This window comes from Malania oleifera, chromosome 7 (assembly GCF_029873635.1).
Source record: "Malania oleifera isolate guangnan ecotype guangnan chromosome 7, ASM2987363v1, whole genome shotgun sequence".
Classification (NCBI taxonomy): Eukaryota; Viridiplantae; Streptophyta; class Magnoliopsida; order Santalales; family Ximeniaceae; genus Malania; species Malania oleifera.
The window spans coordinates 99141481-99163845 of NC_080423.1; the positions used below are offsets into that span (position 1 = coordinate 99141481).

At 36.7% G+C, this 22365-nt stretch overlaps 1 protein-coding gene across 1 annotated transcript; it reads right to left on the bottom strand.

Moving 5' to 3' along the window:
* Positions 1-16960: 16960 nt before the first annotated feature.
* On the bottom strand, positions 16961-20717 carry LOC131159310 (MDIS1-interacting receptor like kinase 2-like). Its single transcript, XM_058114098.1, has 2 exons — positions 17913-20717; positions 16961-17471 (listed from the first exon to the last, which is right to left on the bottom strand). Exons 1-2 carry the CDS (start codon positions 20590-20592, stop codon positions 17092-17094), a joined length of 3060 nt encoding a protein of 1019 aa, XP_057970081.1. The 5' UTR covers positions 20593-20717; the 3' UTR covers positions 16961-17091.
* Positions 20718-22365: the final 1648 nt, after the last annotated feature.

Sequence of the window (22365 nt, forward strand, 5' to 3'; positions counted from 1 at the left end):
GCTGTACAGCAGGGGGTTGGAGTTGCTATTGGTGACCGAAGGGACTGCTGCTGCTGCAGAGTGGAGTAGCTGCTGTGTGTGGAGAGAGGGGCTGCTATGGAGAAATAGGGGAAAGGGTAAGAGCAGAGGGGAGAAGAAAAGCAAGAGAAACAGCAAGAAAGGAAGAAGGAACAGCAGAAGAGAAGCTGCGAGAGAGCGAATAGAGAAAAGCTAAGGGAAAGAGAAGGAACAAGAGGAAGAAGAAGAAGAAGAAGAAGAAGAAGGAGAAGAAGAGGGGAGAAGAGTGGTGTGCAGGGCACAGCTGGGAAAGAGGAGAAGAGAAGAATAAATAGAGATTGGGGAAGAAAGCCCTAGACCCGGATAGGAGACCCGACCCATTTAGAGGACCCGAATTATTATATTTTTTTGTTCTCTGTTCATACAAATTCTGCTCTTTTTGAGCCCTTATCTCGCAAAATGCAAAACACGAAAGTTGTAGATGATCCTTTCCTCTTTCTCTAGAAATTTGAATCGTCTCAATCGGAGTTCGGACGGAAAAGTTATGCACGAAATACAAATAGGTGTTGGTTTTAGTTCTCGGGAATTTCCCTGCGACAAAAAATTACCAAAACTTCATAAATAGTGCAATAAAGTTCAAGAATGATGATTTTGGCACTTTATTAAAATATTGGACAATTTTAGACATTTAATTAAAAATATAAACGGTAAAGCCCGGGTTAAGCGTCCAATTACGCAGTCTTGACGCGTAATCAGACATCACCACGAGAATTTAGGGATGATTCTCTACAAGTCTAGTGGGACGGAATTCTCATGGAGGTGTCGGGCCAAAACCCCAAATTTGGGGTGCGGCGATTATTAAGGGGCTTATTTTTAATTAAATAGAATTAATTTAGAAATGTTAAATATTAAGCATCTGGGACTGAAGTAGGATTTTTGGAATTTAGGGCCCGGGTGAGCGCCGCGGATGTAATTTTGGGACCCGCAGGAAAAATTTAAAAAATTAAGTAGGGATGTTAAATAATAGTTTAAATATTAATTTGAGGTATATGAAGCCTAGGGAAGGCTAAATGAGTATTATTTTGGAGAAATAGGTTAATTAATCTAGAGAAAATGTAAATTGCAAGGGTTAAATTTTGGTCGCCAAGGGCGTATGATTTGGGTCCTAACGAATTTCTCAATAGTCAGGTAAGGGAATAAACTAAAACAGTAATTTTTCATACAAATTATTATTGATTATGTGTAAATTTATTTTCAGAAAAGCATATGTTATATTGTGTATTACGAATAAAATGTACGATTGGGAAAATACTGCTATGATGATTAAAATGTATATGTATGTATGAGATGTAAGTAATTCACGATTTTAGAATATGAAGTATGACTTTTAACAGCATATGTGTGGCATGAATATTATTTTGTATGAAATGTATTATGATGTGAAAGATTTTACGAACAAAGCATGATTTCAGGTATTATAAAAATATGAGTTATGTTGTGATGGTTTTGACGATTATGTGATAAATGATGTATTTTCAAAATATATATACCTGAAACAATTTTGGCACGAGGCCATATATTTATGTTATCGGCACGAGGCCATATTTATGTTTTTGACGCGAGGCCATATATTTATGTTATCGGCACGAGGCCGTATTTATGCTATTGGCGCGAGGCCATGTATTTATGTTATCAGCACGAGGCCATGTATTTATGTTATCGGCACGAGGCCGTATTTATGTTATCGGCACGAGGCCGTATTTATGTTTTTGGCACGAGGCTGTAATTACTATATTTTCAGCACGAGGCCGTAATGATGTTATATATATGATCATGTATTATATGTTATCACCACCAGGATATTAGTTTAGTTCAGTTCAGGGGCTCGGTACCGTAGCTATATGTGTAGATCAGATATCTACGTCAGATTAGTGCTAACCATCCCACCGGAGGATGGGAGATGGATATTCGATGTGGCTTCTAGTAGAGTGTGGACATCCACCTGGCAGTCCAGACTAGGGTGTGGCGGGCTCATCGTACTTACAGACATATTTGATTCGGCAGTGGTTGGCCAGGCATTGTCGGGTCCCGCCTTCGGGCTGCACAACCCGTCATGGGGGGTAATACATGACACCATCTAGCTAGTCATCCTGAGTTTGTTTTCAGTACTACAGTTATAACAGATGATTTTATGTATGTTATGATTTATTAACAGATGTGAAAATATATGTTTACCCAGTACGATATGATGATGTTTATAGAATTATGAAATGTACTATATACGTATAAATGCATTAAATATTCATGTTGTCACACAGCTGTATTTAGTTTATTTTCCCTTACTGAGAAGTGTCTCACCCCCAAACTGAATTAATTTTTCAGGAGCCCATGAGAGACCGGCGGATCAGAGCCACCGTTGAGCTAGTGAGATTACCCTATGAGAAGGGTAAGATTTTGTAATAGCGTCAGAGTTATTTTGTGTTTGACCCTAGAGATATTTTGATGTATGTGAGGATGTATAGAATGCTCTGGTATTATGTTTTATGATTGGATGTTTGCTGCTGCTAGGTTTTTCGCTGTGTTTGACAGGTGTTCCCGCTACCCACAGGTTCGAGTTGACCATTTTATTTATTATGTGATATTTTATGTTAAGAAATTGAGGGAAGTTACAGCACCCCTCTGCTCTGATACCTTATGCAACCTATAGTCACAACTGAAGCATATCAAGACACTTATCTTACTTAGTAAGCCCTCAGGTGGATGGTTTATCTCGTATTCACAACATTCACACAAATTTTTTAACGGCGAAGGCTCTCGAGAATGAGGAAGTTTACCCGTCCATACAAGTAGTTTCCCTCTGCCCTAATACGTTATATAGCCCATAGTTATATCTAATACCTATTAGGGCACTCGCCTTTCTCAGCAAACCCTTGAGCGGAGAGTATACCTCGCCTCAAATATGTATAATATTACTATATTTAATAATGATAATACTTTACTAGATTACTCTGTATGTTATTATCTCTGTATTATTCATCTTTTAATGTTCTCAACTTTCACATTTCTCTGTTTTTATATCATTCTTGTCTACTATTCTCATATCTGCTATTCTCATATCTATTGTTTTCATATTATCACTAGTTAAATTAACAATTATGCATTTAGAACTCTCTATACTGATGGAGAAATCACTATCACGCTTCCGCCCCATGACGGGTTGTAACAACTCGGGATTTTTGCACAGGGTTCGTCGACGAATACAGGAGATTTGTCGACGAGTGCATAAGGGACTTCGTCGATGAAGCCACGTCTCGTCGACGATGTAGACACCCTATTTTTGCCCTAACTAGATAGAAGAAAGGGTCTATTCTTATTTTCATTATTTTTAGTATTACCTTATTATTATTATTATTTTATTATCACTATTATTTTTATTTATTTTATTATTTTTATTTCTATTATTATTATTAGTATTTTTTATCTTTATTTTATTATTACTTTCTTGTAATTATTATTACTAGTAGTATTATTAGTATTGCTTTACTACTATTATTTTTTATATACTATTATTATTATTATTATTATTATTATTAGTTGGCTATTATTTTTATTTTTATTACACTTATTATTATTATTATCATTTACTATTATTATTTCTATATTCATCATTATTAATATTACTTTATTTAGTATTATTATTATTATTATTATTATTATTATCATCATCATCATCATATCTATTATTAATACTATTATTATATTTACTTTGTTATTACTATTATTATTAATTATTTATTATTACTATTCTTATTAATATTATTATTACGTTACCATTATTATTAATATATTGTTATCATTAGTATTAGCAATATTGGTATCATTATTCTTTCCCTCTCCTTCTCACATAGTCGGGAGCCAAGCAAAAATACAAAAAAAAAAAAAAAAACCCCTATTCTTTTCTCACAAAAACACGCATCGCAAGTCAGAACACCAGAAATTTTTTTCTCTTTATCCATCTTCTTCTTCTGCTCCTTCCCTAACTGCTCTCTGCCTCCCTGATCTCTCTCTCTCTCGTCATTCATCACAGCTAAGCCTATCCTCCATCTTCTTCTTCAACCTCACTCTGCTCTACGTTCCTGTCCGCTCCGGCAGAAGCAGCAGCAATCATCTCCCGCTCCAGTTCCTATCTGCAGCAATCTAGACCACACGAGAGACTCCCCTGCTAATCCTCATGACCAGTTGTTTCGGTCCTCACACCCAGCCTCCAGCAGTGTCGCCATTGCTCCAACAGTCACGCCCAGCAAACCACCAGCCACGACCCCCGCCGCAGCACTGCCACCAGCTACCACGCTACCGCCGTCGCCGGCGGTCCACCACCAAAGCAACCCACGGTCAGCATACCCATAACTCTCCGGTCATACAGTCCAACCGAGAAGACACCATCTCCAGCAGCACGGTTGGAGTTCTCTACTACCATCAACTCCAGTTGCAGCAGTCCCCTCTGAGCACCCACGGTGAGTCCCTGCCTCCTTCTGCTATATCTGCACACACACACACATAAAGTTTAAGTTTTTCTTAGTTTTTACATGTTGTGTATACTTTAAGTTTTCTTATTATGTATTTATTTTATTTTACTTACTTGTTAGATAATCAATATAGTAATATTATCTTTAGTGTTTAATGTCCATTTTTTTAATTCTCATAATGGTAAATATTAATTGATTTATTTTTCTTGGGTGCAGGATTTTTGTTCATATTTAAATTTTTATTATTTTTTTATGCATATTAAATACTAATTGATATATTTTTCTTGGATGCAGGATTTTTGTTCATATTAGATATTTGCTTGATGTTTAAATATTATTATTGAACTTGTGTTATTTAAGTCATATCTCTTTAAGGTATGTTGTAATATTGTTGTTTATTGATATTTTTGTCATGTATATATATTTAGGTAATATTATGATATATTATTTTATATTGCTTTTATTATTTTGGTATAATGTTATTACGTATATACATGTATATCTAGATTTATTATGGTTTAGAATATCGTTTCTATATCATGCACATATTATGATTTTATGTTGTATGTAATATTAGGTTTACCACTTAATATAATATTATTATCATGTATATAATTTTGTTATTAATATGGTATCATTTAATATAGTATATCTTTTAGCATATATGGTGCTATAGTCGCTATTATTTATCATGATATTTTTAATATTTTGAGATATTTAGTGTTACCTTAAATGTGTAGCATTACGTATTTTTAGTATGTTAAGATTGTGTTATTTATGATAGTATTTTATTTTGGTATATATGGTATTATTCATTATGGTATTTATTTTCATTGTTTTTATTATTGTTGTTATTATTATTCTAGTTTATATCATACGTTTATATTTAATACTACTAATTGTGCTATTTTTAGTATTGTATGAACTTATTATTATTATTATTATTATTATTATTATTATTATTATTATTATTATTATTATTATTATTATTATTATATCTTTATGTTTATTTTTAGTATAAAATATTTTCTTGATTTTTTTATCCCTATGATTTTAATGCTAGGGTATGAGCTTTCGGACTTCACGTACCTTAAGCTCTGAGGGAATATATGTGTATATATTACATTTATTTATTTATTTTTCATGTGTATTTATAAATTCATAAAAGGGGTAATTTAAAGACTTTTTAAATTAACTTAGAGATAATTCTAAATTAATTAGGTACCGTTCGTAAGAACGAGAGCGTAGTGGGTGCTCGTACCTTCCCCTCGCGTAACCGAACTCCCGACCCCAGCTCTGGTAACGTAGGCCCATTCTACCCCTAACGGGGTAGTAATCATGTGTTCTAACCACACTAAAGGTTAGTAGCGACTCTGACATTCCCTATTTTTCCTCAAAAATTAAAACTGATTTTTATTTTGCCGCCCGGGTCACACGAGCTCCGAGACGTCGCAACAAACGAGAAAATACCGAGAGAGGTTTTAGGGCAGCCTAAAATTTGTCGATGAGGAAGTAGGGTTCGTTGACAAAATTACTGAAAGATTCGTCGACGAGATGACGTGTCTCGTCCATGAAGACCACAGTAGATATAGTGTTTAACCCAAATTTTTGATGAAAAACAGTGCAAGAAATATCTCCTCTCTCTCTCTCTCTCTCTCTCTCTCTCTCTCTCTCTCTCTCTCTCTCTCTCTCTCTCTCTCTCTCTACGTCCCTCTCTCACTTCTCTCTTCGTTTTCGGGCCTGTTTCTCGTCGGATCGAAGATTTGAGGCTACCACGACACTCTTGTTTTTGCAAGTTTACCGGAGCTGATCATTGGAAAAGTTGGGTTGGATTTTGTCCCAATCTCAGGGTAAGGCATTTTATTCAGTATTTGTCTTTCCCTCAGTTATAAGAAATGTTATAGGTAAGAAAATACTAATATTTTGTTTTGGGGGATTTTGTTTTCAGGATGTTGAGTTAGGAACCCTGCGGGTATAGAGCCAGAATTTTATAGGGGTTTTTCAAAGTTAAGGTAAGGGAAATATGCTATGGTAGGAGTTTTCATAATGCTATCAGAGATTTCATAGACATACATTTATACCAGTTTATTATTCAGTATTTATAGAATATGAGTTTAAATGTTTGTGTGACTTGAGTAGATTTTCATGTGATGAAGAACTTATATAGCTTTTATAATGTATCATACTATACTGAATACACAGATATAGACAATATATACAACTTATATAGTTTTTCCCAGTATATGGAGATTATACAGAATATACCAATATAGATATATATTCATAGAGATTATACAGAGAAATTTATAGGCATATACAACTTTTATACGAATAGTTTCATGAAACAAATATATATATACATATACATGTATACAGTTTTATTTAGATCAGTATATATATTACAGCTTTATGCAGAATAGTATATACATAGTTATTGCATGTCATGTTTCCTATTACCATAACATAGAGAGTATACAGACAGAGTATACAGACAGATATACAGAGGTAGCATCAAGATGTTACAAATACAGTATACAGAGATTACAGCATTTATAGTACAAAAAGATAACGTTATGGTAATTTTAGAAACACGATGAAAACAGTAAAATAGTATATATGTATACATACATATATATATATATATATATTGTATCAGATCCCTGTGGAAAGATTACAGACAGATACAGTACAGATATAGATTACAGAGCACGATACCGTTGCTATATACAGATAGAGTGCAACCACATATCTCAGATAGTGTGTGGGTATCGTCAGTCATGCTCAGAGAGGTTGCAGCTCCCCAGTTCACTAGGTGGAGGGGGCCGGTTTGACGAGGTAGTAGCCAATCCCGAGCCTAGGAGTGGATGCAGTTTGGCCGGGCTGAGGTAGTGTAGAGTATATTGACTTATCTAGAGGGCCGACCAAATGAAGTCCCGCTTACGGGCTGCATAACCCTGTCGTGAGGGGTCAAATCATGACGTACAGAGTCCCAGAGATAAAGCAGAGTTATGTATATGTATACAGTTTTACAGTATAAGATGAGTATAGTATGATATTATCAGTATGAAAAGTAGAAAATACAGATGATACAGTTATATTTTAAATTGTGAAAAGAAAAACATGTTTTACACATTATTTATTTCATTATAGTTCAGTTACTATTTAAAAAGTATTCTTAACTTAGTTGTCAGACATTAGTAATAGCATATTTCCACTTACTGAGCGTCGACTCACCCCATTACTTTAACATTTTTCAAGTGAACCAGTTAGGCAAGCAGATTAGGCTCGCGAATAGAGAGTATTTTGATTACCCCAGTTATAGGGTGAGTTTTTGACAGAGTTGTGTATATTATTGGGTAGATGATGATGGGGGGTTATTTTTGTGTGGCTATGGTCTGTATATACTTGATTATGGTATTGTATAGTATATATGTAAATGGTTGTATGAATTGTGTTTCCGCTGCTTAGGTATGGATGAAGATACACAGATATATATATGGTAAGAATTATGAGGGTGTTACATTTTTGGTATCAGAGCCTAGGTTGGTAGGTTCTGTGGACTCTAGAGTGCAGCGAAAAACAATACCAGAATATAGGAAAAAGATTTGAGGTTTTATTCTGTGATCTGGATACTGGATTTCTTGATTGTTTATATGTTTTTCCTAGGGTGACAATTTTAGGAAAACCATAATAAACCGTCGACAAGTCATGTGTTTGGGTTGCAGGAGTGGATTTTGGGGTTAGGAGCAAGAGGGATAGTTAATAGAGGATTTAGAGTTTTAGTTGAATAAGTTGGGTCTGTAGGAAAATAGAATTTTGAAAAGGTGTTCTATGTGTTTGTAGGGATGAACCCAGGAGGCAATAGCGCTCACGCCAGTGGGGATGATGGAGCTAGAGATTCTGGCGCAACAGGTGGGGATTCAGATGCTGTGCCATGTAGTGTGGCTCAGTAAGTTATGGCTGAGATAGTGCGGAGTTCTAGAGAGCGGCGAGGTCCATCCTCAGCTCAGGGATGTACCATAGAGAAATTTATGAAAATGAATCCGCCAGCTTTTTTTGGAGCGACTGATCCTGCAGTTGCAGAGAACTGGGTGCAGGAGGTAGAGAAAATTCTGATAGTACTTCATTGCACCGATGAGTAGAGAGTTTTATATGCTACGTATAGGCTGGTGAGGGAGGCCGAGAGATGGTGGTTAGCCACCAAACTATTAGAGGAGCAGAGGGCGATACCAGTGTAGATGACCTGGGCTCGATTCAGGGACATATTCTTTGATAGATATTATCCTACTTCAGTTAAAGATGCTCAAGTGTAGGAGTTTCTGAGTCTGTCCTGGTGGTCGTTGACTGTCCCGCAGTATGCGGCGAGATTTATTGAGCTCTCTCGTTTCTGCCCCTATATTGTCCTAGATGAAGCAAAGAAGCCTAGAATGTTTGAGAGAAATTTGAGGTGTGATATTTACAGCAGATAGCGGTACTAAGGATTCAGGATTTTACAGAATTGGTTGACAGGGCCACTATAGCGGAGGAGAGTCTATCTAGAGAGACGGAGACGCAGAGTTAGAAGAAAAGGGTTGCGCCCTTGAATTTTTAGGTGGGTCCCAGCCGAGCCCCTTGGAGAGGAGGTAGATATGGCAGAGGGCAGAGGCCAGAGACAGATGGTAGAGCATGGTGGATTTCAGGACGGACAACCTCCTGCCATTTGTCCTTAGATGTGGATGGAGACATCCTGGTGAGTGCCGACTAGGGGAGAACGTTTGTTATCGATGCGGGAGGCCCGGTCATATGGCTCAATCATGTCAGATGTCATCAAATTATGCACAGGCTCCGAGACCATTTCGAGGTGGATATTAGGCGTCCCATGGTGGTCGGTAGAGGAACACTGCACCGACAAGGGTCTACGCGTTGACACCGGGAGACGCTGAGACGGCTGGAGATGTGGTCACAGGTACTCTTACTTCTTTACCATATATAATGATTGTTTTGTTTGATACAGGTGCCACCCACTCTTTTATATCGGCGGGGTATGTGAAAATAACTAGAATAGAGACACAACCATTAGATATAGAATTGTTTGTGGGTACGCCGATGGGATTTGTGATTAGATGCAGGAGGGTACTTTGGAATTTTCCAGTAAGTATTCAGGAGAGAGTGCTTTTAGCCGATTTTTTGGTCCTGGATATGTAGGGATTTGATGTGATACTGGGTATGGATTGGTTAGCCATTTATCACGCTAGTATTGATTGTCATCAGAAAGAAGTAATTTTCAGACCCTCGGGTGAGTCAGAATTTAGATTTACGGGTTCACGCATGCGTGCCTCGCCACAGTTGGTGTCGGCTATTCAGGTGAGGAAACTGCTATAGGATGGTTTCTAGGGGCTATGTCGCATACATATAAGAATTTCTAAAAGAAGAATTGGGACAAGCTAACATACCAGTAGTAAGGGAATTTCCAGATGTATTTCCAGAAGAATTACCTAGTTTGCCACCTGATCATGAGATTGAGTTCACTATAGACTTATTGCCGGGATCTGCACCAGTATCTAAAGCACTGTACCATATGGCACCAGTCGAGTTGAAAAAATTAAAAGATCAGTTACAGGAATTACTAGATAAGGGTTTTATCAGGCCCAGTGTGTTGCCCTTGGGAGTGCCAGTTTTTTTCGTGAAAAAGAAAGATGGAACCATGAGATTATGCATTAATTATAGGGAGATAAATAAATTGACAGTCAAGAATAAATATCCTCTCCCTAGGATTGATGATTTATTTTATCAACTCTAGGGGACCCAAGTTTACTCTAAAATTGAGCTGCGATCAGGTTACCAGAAGTTAAAGCAGAGGACATTTCGAAGACCGCATTTAGTACCAGGTATGGGCATTACGAGTTTTTAGTGATGCCATTTGGGTTGACTAATGCACCAGCGGTTTTCATGGATTTGATGAATCAGGTGTTCCGCCAGTATTTGGACCAGTTTGTGGTTGTGTTTATTGATGATATATTGGTCTACTTGAGGAGTTTTGACGAGCACAAGCATCATTTGAGGTTGGTATTGCAGGTATTAAGGGAAAGGAAATTATATGCAAAATTCAAGAAATGTGAGTTCTGGTTAAGACACGTTACTTTTCTTGGCCATGTGATCGCAGAAGCAGGGGTATTAGTTGATCCAAGTAAAATAGAGGCAGTGGTGAGTTGGGAAAGGCCGAGAAATGTTCAAGAAGTCAGGAGTTTTCTGGGATTAGTAGGTTATTACCGATGTTTTGTGGATGGTTTCTATAGGCTATCAGGTCCATTAACACAACTTATGAGGAAAAATGTAAAATTTGAATGGACTGATGATTGTGAGCAGAGTTTCCAAGAATTAAAGCAACGGTTAGTTTCAGCTCCAGTACTGGCTATTCCATAAGAGGAGGACGGTTTTGTAATATACAGTGATGCCTCTTTGAAGGGTCTTGGATGTGTGTTGATGCAGCACGACAAGGTCATTGCATATGCATCTAGGCAGCTTAAAGAATATGAGAAGAATTATCCTATCCATGATTTAGAACTTCCTGCAGTGGTGTATGCTCTTGGAATTTGGAGGAATTATTTATATGGTGGAAAGTGCGAGATTTTCACAAATCATAAGAGTTTGAAATATTTCTTTACTCAGAAAGAGTTGAATATGAGCCAAAGAAGGTGGCTAGAACTTATTAAAGACTATGATTGCACGATTAGTTACCACCCAGGAAAAGCAAATGTAGTGGTAGATGCTTTGAGCAGAAAATCAGGGGGATCCATACTGGCAGCTGTGGAGATTCAGCACTTAATTTTGGTGGATTTGGAGAGACTCAGTATAGAATTGGTGGAGGAGAGTCCTCAAGAAGTTATTGTCAATCTAGTGGTTCAGCCTACATTTTACGAAAGGATTAAAGCAGCTCAGGGTGATGATGCAAAGTTGGTAGTAGTGATGGCTAGAGTGCGGGGTGGTCAGGGTGAGGAGTTCAGCATATCAGATGATGGAGCTTTACAATTTTGTACTAAGCTATGTGTTCCTGTAGATACTAGGATCAGAAGAACTATACTTGAGGAAGCTCACAAATCCCTATACACGGTCCATCCCGGCTTACTAAAATGTATAAGGACGTACGAGAGTATTTCTGGTGGAGTGGAATGAAGAAGGAGATAGCCGAATTTGTTCAGCAATGCTTGACGTGTCAGCAGGTTAAAGCTGAGCACCAAAAACCAGCAGGACAGTTGCAACCATTGTTTATTCCAGAATGGAAATGGGACCACGTTTCGATGGACTTCGTTACAGGGTTACCACCAATACAACAGGGACTGAATGCTATTTGGGTGGTTGTAGATTGTTTGACAAAAACTACTCATTTCATCCCTATTAAAATCGGTTATTCCATGGACAAATTAGCAGAGATATATGTTCAGGAGATAGTTCGTGTTCATGGAGTACCAGTATCCATAGTCTCGGATCAAGATCCTCGATTTACTTCACAATTCTAGAAAAGTTTTCAGGAGGCTATGGGTACGCAATTAGCTTTTAGCACCGCTTTCCATCCCCAGACAGATAGTCAAACTGAGAGAACAATTCATACATTAGAAGATATGCTTTGTGCTTGTGTGCTTGATTTTGGAGGCAGTTGGATTCAATTCATGTCATTGGTTGAGTTTGCTTACAATAATAGCTATCAGGCTAGTATCGGCATGGCTCCATACGAGGCATTATATGGCAGGAGATGTCGTTCTCCTCTTTTCTAGGATGAAGTAGGTCAAAAACGAGTTTTGGGTCCCGAGATAATACAACAGGTGTCCGACGAAGTCCGATTAATTAGAGAAAGAATCGGTACAACACAGAGTCGGCAGAAAAGTTATGCAGACACTCGCCGCCGAGAGTTGGAATTTGATGTGGGAGATCGAGTATTTTTGAAGATAGCTCCTCTGAAAGGAGTTATAAGGTTTGGAAATAATGATAAGTTGAGCCCTAGGTATTGGCCCTTTTGAGATACTTAAGAGAATAGGGTTAGTTGCCGGCTAGCTTTGCCGCCAACTTTGGCTTGAATTCATGATGTGTTTTATGTTGCCATGTTAAGGAAATATGTCCCAGATTCACCCCACATCATCAGCTATGCAGAGATAGAGTTTAAGGATTCATTGGCATATGAAGAAGTACCAGTGCAGATTTTGGATAGAAAGGTTCAGACTTTACGCACTAAAGAAATACAGTTAGTTAAAGTTTTATAGAAGAATCACGTTATAGAGGAAGCTTCTTGGGAGCTCGAGGAGTAGATCAGACAGAGATACCAGCAGTTGTTCCAAGAGGTATTGAAGTACTCAGGTAAAGTATAATAGTTAAATAAGTTTTTCTTGCAAGTACATGTATTGATTTTAGTTAGTAAATAGTTTTTAGTTTTATATATGTAATATCCCAAGAGGTAAATGTAATCACGGTATTCCTCCACCATAAGTGAGGGCCTGGAATAAAATAAGTAGGCATTTTTCCTTTATGGAATGATGGAGTGTATAGATGGGATATAGATAGTAAATTTCAAGGACGAAATTTTATAAGGAGGGGATAATGTAACAACCCGGGATTTTTGCAAGGGGTTCATCGGCAAATACAGGGGATTCGTCGATGAATGCATAAGGGACTTCTTCGACGAAGCCACATCTCATCGACGAGAAAATACTGAGAGAGGTTTTAGGAAAGCCTGAAATTCGTTGACGAGGAAGCAAGGTTCGTCAACGAAATTACTGAAAGATTCTTCGATGAGATGACGTGTCTCGTCGACAAAGGCCGCAGTATAAATAGTGTTTAGCCCGGATTTTTGATGAAAAACAGTGCAAGAAATCTATCCTCTCTCTCTCTACATCCCTCTCTCACTTCTCTCTTCATTTTCGGGCATGTCTGCCAGAGCTGGTAAAGTTTTTTGCAAGTCTGCCAGAGCTGATTGTTGGAAAAGTTGGGTTGAATTTCATCCCAATCTCAGGGTAAGGCATTTTATTCAGTATTTGCCTTTCCCTCAGTTATAAAAAATGTTGTAGGTAAGAAAATACTGATATTTTGTTCTAGGGGATTTTGTTTTCAAGATGTTGAGATAGGAATCCTGCGGGTTTAGAGCCAGAATTTTATGGGGGCTTTTCAAAGTTAAGGTAAGAGAAATATGTTAAACTAGAAGTTTTCATAATGCTATCAGATATTTCATAGACATATATTTATACCAGTTTATTATTCAGTATTTACAGAATATGAGTTTAAATGTTTGTGTGGTCTGAGTAGATTTTCATGTGATGAAGAATTTATATAGCTTTTATAATGTATCATACTATACTGAATACACTAATATAGACAGTATATACATCTTATATAGTTTCTCCCAGTATATGGAGATTATAAATAATATACAGAAATATAGATATATATTCACAGAGAATAAATAATGAAATTTACATGCATATACAACTTTATTATGAATAGTTTCATGAAACAGATATATATATATATATATATATATATATGTATATATATATATTATACAGAGAAATTTACATGCATATATAGCTTTTATACGAATAGTTTCATGAAACATATATATATATACATATACATGTATACAATTTTACTCAGATTAGTATATATATTACAGTTTTGTACAAAATAGTATATACAGAGTTATAGCATGTCATGTTTCCTATTACCATAACATATAGAGTATACAGACAGAATATATAGGCAGAGTATACAGACAAATATATAGAGGTAGCATCAAGATGCTACAGATACAGTATACAGAGATAACAGTATTTACAATACAGAAAGATAGCGTTATGGTAATTTTGGAAACACGATGAAAACAGTAAAACATTATATATGTATATATATATATATATATATATATATATATATATATATAGTATCAGATCCCTGTGAAAAGATTACATACAGATACAATACAAATATAGATTATAAAGCATGATACCGTTGCTATATACAGATAGAGTGCAACCATATATCTCTGATAGTGTGTGGGTACCGTCAGCCGTGCTCGGAGAGGTTGCAGGTGCTCAGTTCATTGGGTGGAGGGGGCCGGTTTGATGAGGTAGTAGCCAGTCCCGAGCCTAGGAGTGGATGCAATTTGGCCGAATTGAGGTAGTGTAGAGTATATTGACTTATCTAGAGGGCCGACCAGATAAAGTCCCGCCTACGGGCCGCACAACCCTGTCATGAGGGGTCAAATCATGACGTACAGAGTCCTAGAGATAAAGCACAGTTATGTATATATATGTATGCAGTTTTACAGTATATGATGAGTATAGTATGATATTATTAGTATGAAAAGTAGAAAATACAAATGATACAGTTATATTTTAAATTGTGAAAAGAAAGACATGCTTTATAGATTATTTATTTCATTATAGTTCAGTTGCTATTTAAAAAGTATTCTTAACTTAGTTTTCCCACACTAGTAATAGCATATCTCCACTTACTAGGCGTCGACTCATCCCATTACTTTAACATTTTTCAGGTGAGCCAGTTAGGCGAGCAGATCAGGCTCACGGATAGGGAGTATTTTGATTACCCTAGTTATAGGGTGAGTTTTTGATAGAGTTGTGTATATTATTGGGTAGATGATGCTGGGGGGTTATTTTTGTGGGGCTATGGTCTGTATATACTGGATTCTGGTATTGTATAGTATATATATGAATGGTTGTATAAATTGTGTTTCTATTGCTTAGGTATGGATGAAAATACACAGATATATATATATATATATATATATATATATATATATATATAGATAATGGTAAGAATTTTGAGAGTGTTACACGGGCTGTGTGGCCTGATGGCTAGACTTAACCCTAGTCGGCCTATCAGAGCTAAATCAACCACATTCTACAATTTGTAGGTCCGATTAGTTGTTCACATAGTGGTCTAGACTCTAGGGGGACCCTACCCTTCCCAGCACAATTGACCATCCCATCTTCACACTCTCTCTAAGACGTGTGAGTGCACTAGTGCTACCAAATATACCCGCAACAGTACTATGCCTATTCTGGTCCACCGAAGTTCTCAAACCATACATTTTAATTTAACATTCTCAAACACATGCAGAATAAATCATATCACATTTTAATTCTCAATACATTTCTAATATTTCCTGCATCTCATACATATGTTATAGTTCAACACAGAAACTTCATTTTACTCATGACACACAATTTAACAACATATTTTATACACTTACTGTAAAATAAGTCAACCCACATTCATCATTAATATACTGAAAATATATATTTAGTTTCTTACACAATTATCCATAAAATCCGTCGTTTTAACTTTCTATTTTCGCAAATAATATTTAGTAGCATTGCCTTAGGCTCAAAAATTTACAATTTGAACGATCGGCTTTTCTAAACTCATGTGAAAATCATATACATATACACATAAAATTCCCATCTTTCACCTGTTATTTCCTCAAAAATCTCAGTTTAATATATTCCCCTTACTTGGTTCCTTGAACTACGCCAGCAGGGACCCCAAAACGATGTCTGCGGTGTTCACTGGAATCTTGATTCAATAATCCTAATTTAATCAAATCAACCCTAAATAAAATACTATTTTAACATTTCCTAAGCTCATAAATTCCAAATAACAATTAACCTCTCGAAAATAATCAATTTTCTTAATTCCCTAAATCCCACTCTCGCTTTGGAGTGATGCCTAAGACCCCCAAATTGAAAATTTGCTCTGGTCAAAATGACGACAATCGAGACTAAGATCCCGTGGTGGTGCCCGATCGTCGATTTAGTTAAAGATTTAAAGACAAATTAAGGAAAAAGATGAAGTATACATTTCTCTAGAAGTGATGCTTACGTTGGTCCTACGACAAATCCGCTCCAATAGAAATGTCGGTGGCAGAGATAAGAACCCAACGATATCTTCCGTTTTCCAATCGGCTAAATATTTGTCGAGAAAATGAGGAGAGAGAGAAGGAGTGATGGAGGAGAGCATAACGAACTGAGACGCTGAGAGAGAAACAATCTCTCTGTAATTTACTTATATATATATATATATATATACACATTTAATTAATAATTTATTTTATTTTTTTGGAATCACTACATCTCTCTTCACCTTGAAATCAAATTGAGCATTGTTTCTAACCTTTTTCTTTGTTCTAATACTCTTCTCTATAAATTTATTATTTAGATCACCATTTTTACCATGTTTACATCACCTCTCTCTAATAGTTCCTCCAAAAGCTTCAATAAGAAAATCCTTATTATTTCACCTTTGCCTTGCATGTGTTACAAACAAGAACAACTTACTCAGAACTCCTTAAACTCCTTTCTCACTTTAAATTTCCAATCCCACATTGGGAATCAATTCTTGGAAACAAGACCTCAACTTTTTTTTCCCACAAATTGGGGCACATTAAAATATGATTAATGAAATAGTCTCATTTTATACACATATTTTTAACTACTTAAACACACAAAGACACACATATTGTGGGAAATACATTATGTAAAAAAAAAAAGAAATCAAAGGTGTGTATTAGCAAAAGTTGGCCTATTTAGATACCTACTTCCAAGCAATCACCTAATGTTTGTTCAAAAAATGGCTTATGCAAAGGTGGCCTTTCAACTGATAATTCTTTTGAAACTTGTTGCATTGTAGGTCGAAATTGAGGATTGTCTTGCAAACACGCAAACGCTAGCTTCACAATAGAAACAACTTCATCTGCAACTTTACCCATAGGAGGCGATATTCGTTGATCTACCACATCTTTCAATAGTATTAATTGATTAGCAAATGACAGTAATGATGATGTTTCTGATGATGGTAAAGACAAGATGAGATCGCCTGGATGCCTCCCCATAATTGCTTCCATTGACACGACTCCAAAGCTATAAACATCGGCCTTTTCAGTCACTTTCATTGTATAAGCGAACTCTGCATGCAAAAGATCCTTCAAAATATTTTCAAATATTCTCAACTTTTCTCAAATATTAAAAGATGGAATCCAATTATAAACCTTAATTAGATGCAACCGTTGCAATATCTACAAGAGCTAGAAAATTTTTTTAAAAAAAAAATTGTCGCAAAAACTAAAACTATTTTTAAATTTTTAAAATATTTGTAGCATAAATACCACAATATGTAAGATTTTAAATAATTTTAAAATCAAAACATTCTCCAAATTTTTTGGTATATCTCCCACATACCTCTTTTTTACAAGTTTCATGTGGCTTTGTGTATGTGCATGCATGTTTGTAGGTATTTGTACGTACACATGCATACGAGTGAGGCTAGAATATAAATTCTCCTAAGAAGAGATGCTGCTACTTTGGATGACATGCATGTGTAAAGACAAATATAAAAGTTAAGAGATACCTGGAGCTATATACCCAACAGTGCCAGCCAATGAACTCCAATTGGAGGAGTCAGGCTTCAAAAGCCTAGCAGTCCCAAAATCAGACACACGAGCCTCGTACTCCAAATCCAACAGAACATTGTTACTGGAAAGGTCTCGATGAATTATTGGTGGTGAGCAATCATGGTGCAAGTAGGACAAAGCATTTGCAACTCCTCTCACGACCTTTACCCTCTTACCCCAATCTAACTCCATTGCTTGCTCCTCATCGTTGCTTAACATCTTTCCCAAACTTCCTCTTTCTATGAACTGATAAACAAGAAAAGATTGCTCCGTATGTGAACAAAAACCATAGAGCTTCACAATGTTTCGATGGCGTATTTCTGTCAACACCCGAACCTCACTTTCAAAGGCTTTTGAGTTTGCCATCTCGCCACCCTGTAAAGGGCAAAGTTTCTTCACGGCAACGACATGACCGGTACGAGGAAGCTCCACTCTGTAAACGACTCCATATCCACCTGCTCCAATGCAATATTTGGGATCAAATCCATCTGTTGCTTCAACTATTTGTTCATACACCATCTTCCCATCATACATCCATGCTGCAAAAATGTTTTTATTTTGTAGTTCTCGTGGTCGTTTATCCCTCTTCTTCTCTTTTTCACGAGCGAGGAAAAAAATTCCAACTATAATGAGTAGGACAAATACTGCTGCTAAAATGGGGATTATAGTTAAGATCATGACTTTTTTTCCCTTTTTCCCTTGAGAATTATCGCTCATCACAGAGGAACAAGCCTCCAACCCTGTAACATTGCCGCACAAGCCTGTGTTTCTATATGAATCAATCTGAGCAATTTGAAAGGGCTTTGTGGTAGGAATAGGACCCTGTAAATACTTATTATATGATACATCAATGGATGTTAAGCCAGAGAGATCATCAAAAGTAGATGGAATTAAACCAGAGAACTCATTGTGGGAGAGATTCAATGTTTCTAATTTGATCAATTTACCAACCTCCTGTGGTATCTCTCCTACCAGCAAATTCATACTGAGATCAAGAACCTGCAAAGAGACTAACTCGCCGATTTGAACTGGCAAAATTCCTCTAAATCTGTTATTGCTCATATTTAAGCTCCATAGTCTCGAGAAGCCCCCCATTTCTTTGGGAACCATGCCGCTTAGATTATTCAAAGCCAAGTTAAGATGTTCCAGATTTGAAAGCATTTGAATTTCTGCAGGAATACTACCTGAAAGCCTATTCTTGTCAAGCAAAAGTACCAACAATGATGACAACCTTCCGAGTTCCTTTGGGATCTCCCCAGAAAGATGATTCGAGGAAAGGTTAAGCACCTTTAGTTGGGTAGCCTCCCTGAGCTCAAGAGGAATCTCACCAGAAATGTTATTCCTAGAGATCTTTAGGGCTGTCAAATTATAGCATCGGCCCCATTTAGGAGAAAGCTCACCGTAGAATTTGTTGTCACTTAAATCAATGTAAGTTAGATACGGATATACACCAAATTCATGGGATATGTTCCCAGTAAGTTGGTTTCTTTCAAGCCTAACTCTGGTGAGGCTACTGCAATCTTTCAATGTTTTAGGAATGGAGCCCATGAAATTGTTTCCGGATAAAGTTAAACGCTTCAATAATCCACCAAGACATATATCCTGAGGCAAATGACCTGTGAATTTATTATCGTCCAAAGCCAAATCATTCAAATGTGTTATATTATTCATTTCGAACGGAATGGAACCATAGAGTTTGTTTGCACACAAGCTCAAGCTTTGAAGGGATTTCATTTTCCCTATTTCTGGAGGGATAAGGCCCGACAATTTATTAAATGATAGAGCTAGATCATTAAGTTTAGTTAAGTTTCCCATACTAGAAGGAATGGATCCGGAGAGCTTGTTGTCAAAAAGGTACAAAAAGACCAAATTGCTTAATTCTCCTATGGTAGTTGGGATTGGACCTATGAGGTTGTTACCTGACAATTCAAGATCATTAAGAGATTTAAGCATTCCAATCTCCTTAGGAACGGATCCGGAAAGTATATTTTCGTAAAGATACAAAGTGGTTAAGTTGCCTAACTTTCCTATCAAAGTTGGAATTGAACCTGTGAGATTGTTGTTTGACAAGTCTAGGTGATTGAGAGATGTAAGCAGTCCTATATCTGGAGGAATAGGCCCATAGATCTCATTTTTAGACAAGGAGAGGCTGACAAGCCTTTTTAGGAAGCTTATTTCAAATGGAATAATTCCAGAGAGATTATTGGAAGATAGGTCAAGATGGGTGAGCCTTGAAAGGTTTCCAAGGTGGGATGGGATATTTCCGAAGAGAGAGTTGTTGCTAAGATCAAGCTTGCGGAGATGAGGAAAAGATGAGAAGTTCAAACCATGAAGCTTACCTCTCAAGGCAAGGCTTGTGAGATTTATAGATGAAATGCTCATGTTCGACTTATGACATCCAATTCCTATCCATTGACTGCAAGGATCGCTTCCTACCCAAGAAGAAGACAGAAGAGATTGGCTATCGAGGCTCGCCTTCCATGCCACCAAAGCATATGCTTCAAAAGAAGAAGAAGAAGCACTTAAAGCATTGCTGTGGGAAAAAGAAGAAGCATAAGAAAAAGAAGGCAATACAAGAAAGAGAAAGTAATTCATAATGATAAACAAGTATAAGAATAAAACAAGTTGGCTACACATTGGTTTTCTTAAGAAGCTAGGACAACATTCATGATTTGGCTACAGCAAAGGCCACTGTGTATAACATAGATGAATGGATGGATGGATAGATGATGAGTGCAACTGTGAATTCATGGATGGATGAGGAGTGCAACTGCATTTCAGAGGGCATTTATAGAGATGAAAATGGATGACTTATAAAAGTCATATTTTTTGGTGAAGTATCTATAGTCTCTTTCAACAACACACTTCCATTCCTAATTGGAGTAGAAAAGTGTGGTGCTAATTTACAACTCATGTTCATTTATTGGCCGGCATCATTAATAAATTTTTTTTCTTGGTAATATTTTAGATATGAGAGTAAATAACATGAAATAAAAGTTTATTTTTTCATTTTTATTTATTTTTCCAAGAACATCTTTTATCCAAATGGAGCTTGAGAGTTACAATATTGTAAAAATCAACTATGCTATCATTTTTAAAATAATATTACAATATTTTCCTATAAACATAAATTTGTTGTTTATTTTAATATTACAATAGTTTATTGTTATAAATATCAATGTAATGGTGTGTTATAATACAATATTATAAGGTCGCATATATTATTATATCATTTTTAATACAATAAAATAATATTAAAACATTATATTGTTCAGCATTGTTAAAAATATGTTTATTTTTACTTATTTATTGTGGCTTTTATCACAGTCGTTGGATCGTCTCTAAATCCAATGGTGGTGTAGTGTCATATATATGTTTGCCAGTCATGGGAAAATATAGGGATTGCTTGTCATTTTGTGCAAGGTGAGCAAGAGGGGGGTTCTCTCGAGGAAGAACTTTTCTTCAACGGGTTGAATGTAAAGGGATGTACATGGGATCTGGGATCGGGGAGAGACTAATTAGATCTTGTACTGTCATCGTTTCATAGTGTATTTTTCTTCAGGTGCACGCTCCGTAGACATAGGCAACCTTGCCGAACCATGTAAAATCTCTCATCTCCATTTTTCTATGAATGTTCTTTGTGTAATTTAGTTTGTTGATCGAAAGATTAAAATTGTTGTGCGTCAACAAGTGGTATCAGAGTACAGTTTCAATTGGGTGCAAATATGATAGATCAGATTGGAAGAAATTTTTTAGATATGAAGTTTTTCCGCATGAGTGTTCAAGATCAGAGTGGTTCGTTCAGATCGGATTGAGGTATGTGAAGATTCAGATCAGGTGCCAGAAAATTATTCCAAAATTTTTTCAATTGAAGGAGGATCATTTTTCAATTAAAGGCATGAAAAAAAAATTCTGATTAAAAAAATTTTTCGCGGATGAAGAACATGATGAACAGTGCCAGAATTGGGTGGCAGACCCAGATTTAGAATCGGGTCAGGTACGGAATGCAACAGGTTGACACGAGGGTTAAGAGGGTGGGTTACGGGTTGAATCCAAGTGAAACCTGCCAGGTTAAGGTGCGGATCAGCATCCAAGTCGGATAGAACACGTGTCGGTTGCACGTGTAGTGGATCAGGGATCTAGGTCGAACGGAATAGGTTGGACCCAACAACTGAGTCAAGGTGCGAGTCAGAAAGGGTCATTTGGGCTAGGTGCAGGTGTAATTGCTGGCATCATCCTGACAGGTGCTGACGTCACTGCTGACATAAGAGGAGAGAAGGAAAAAAAAAGAAAAAAAAATTAATGGCGAGTACTTCAACGGCCAAGTTGGAGGTGGAGCCCTTTAATGGGAAAAATAATTTTAGTTTGTGGCAGAGCACTGTGAAGGATGTGTTGGTCCAACAGGGATTG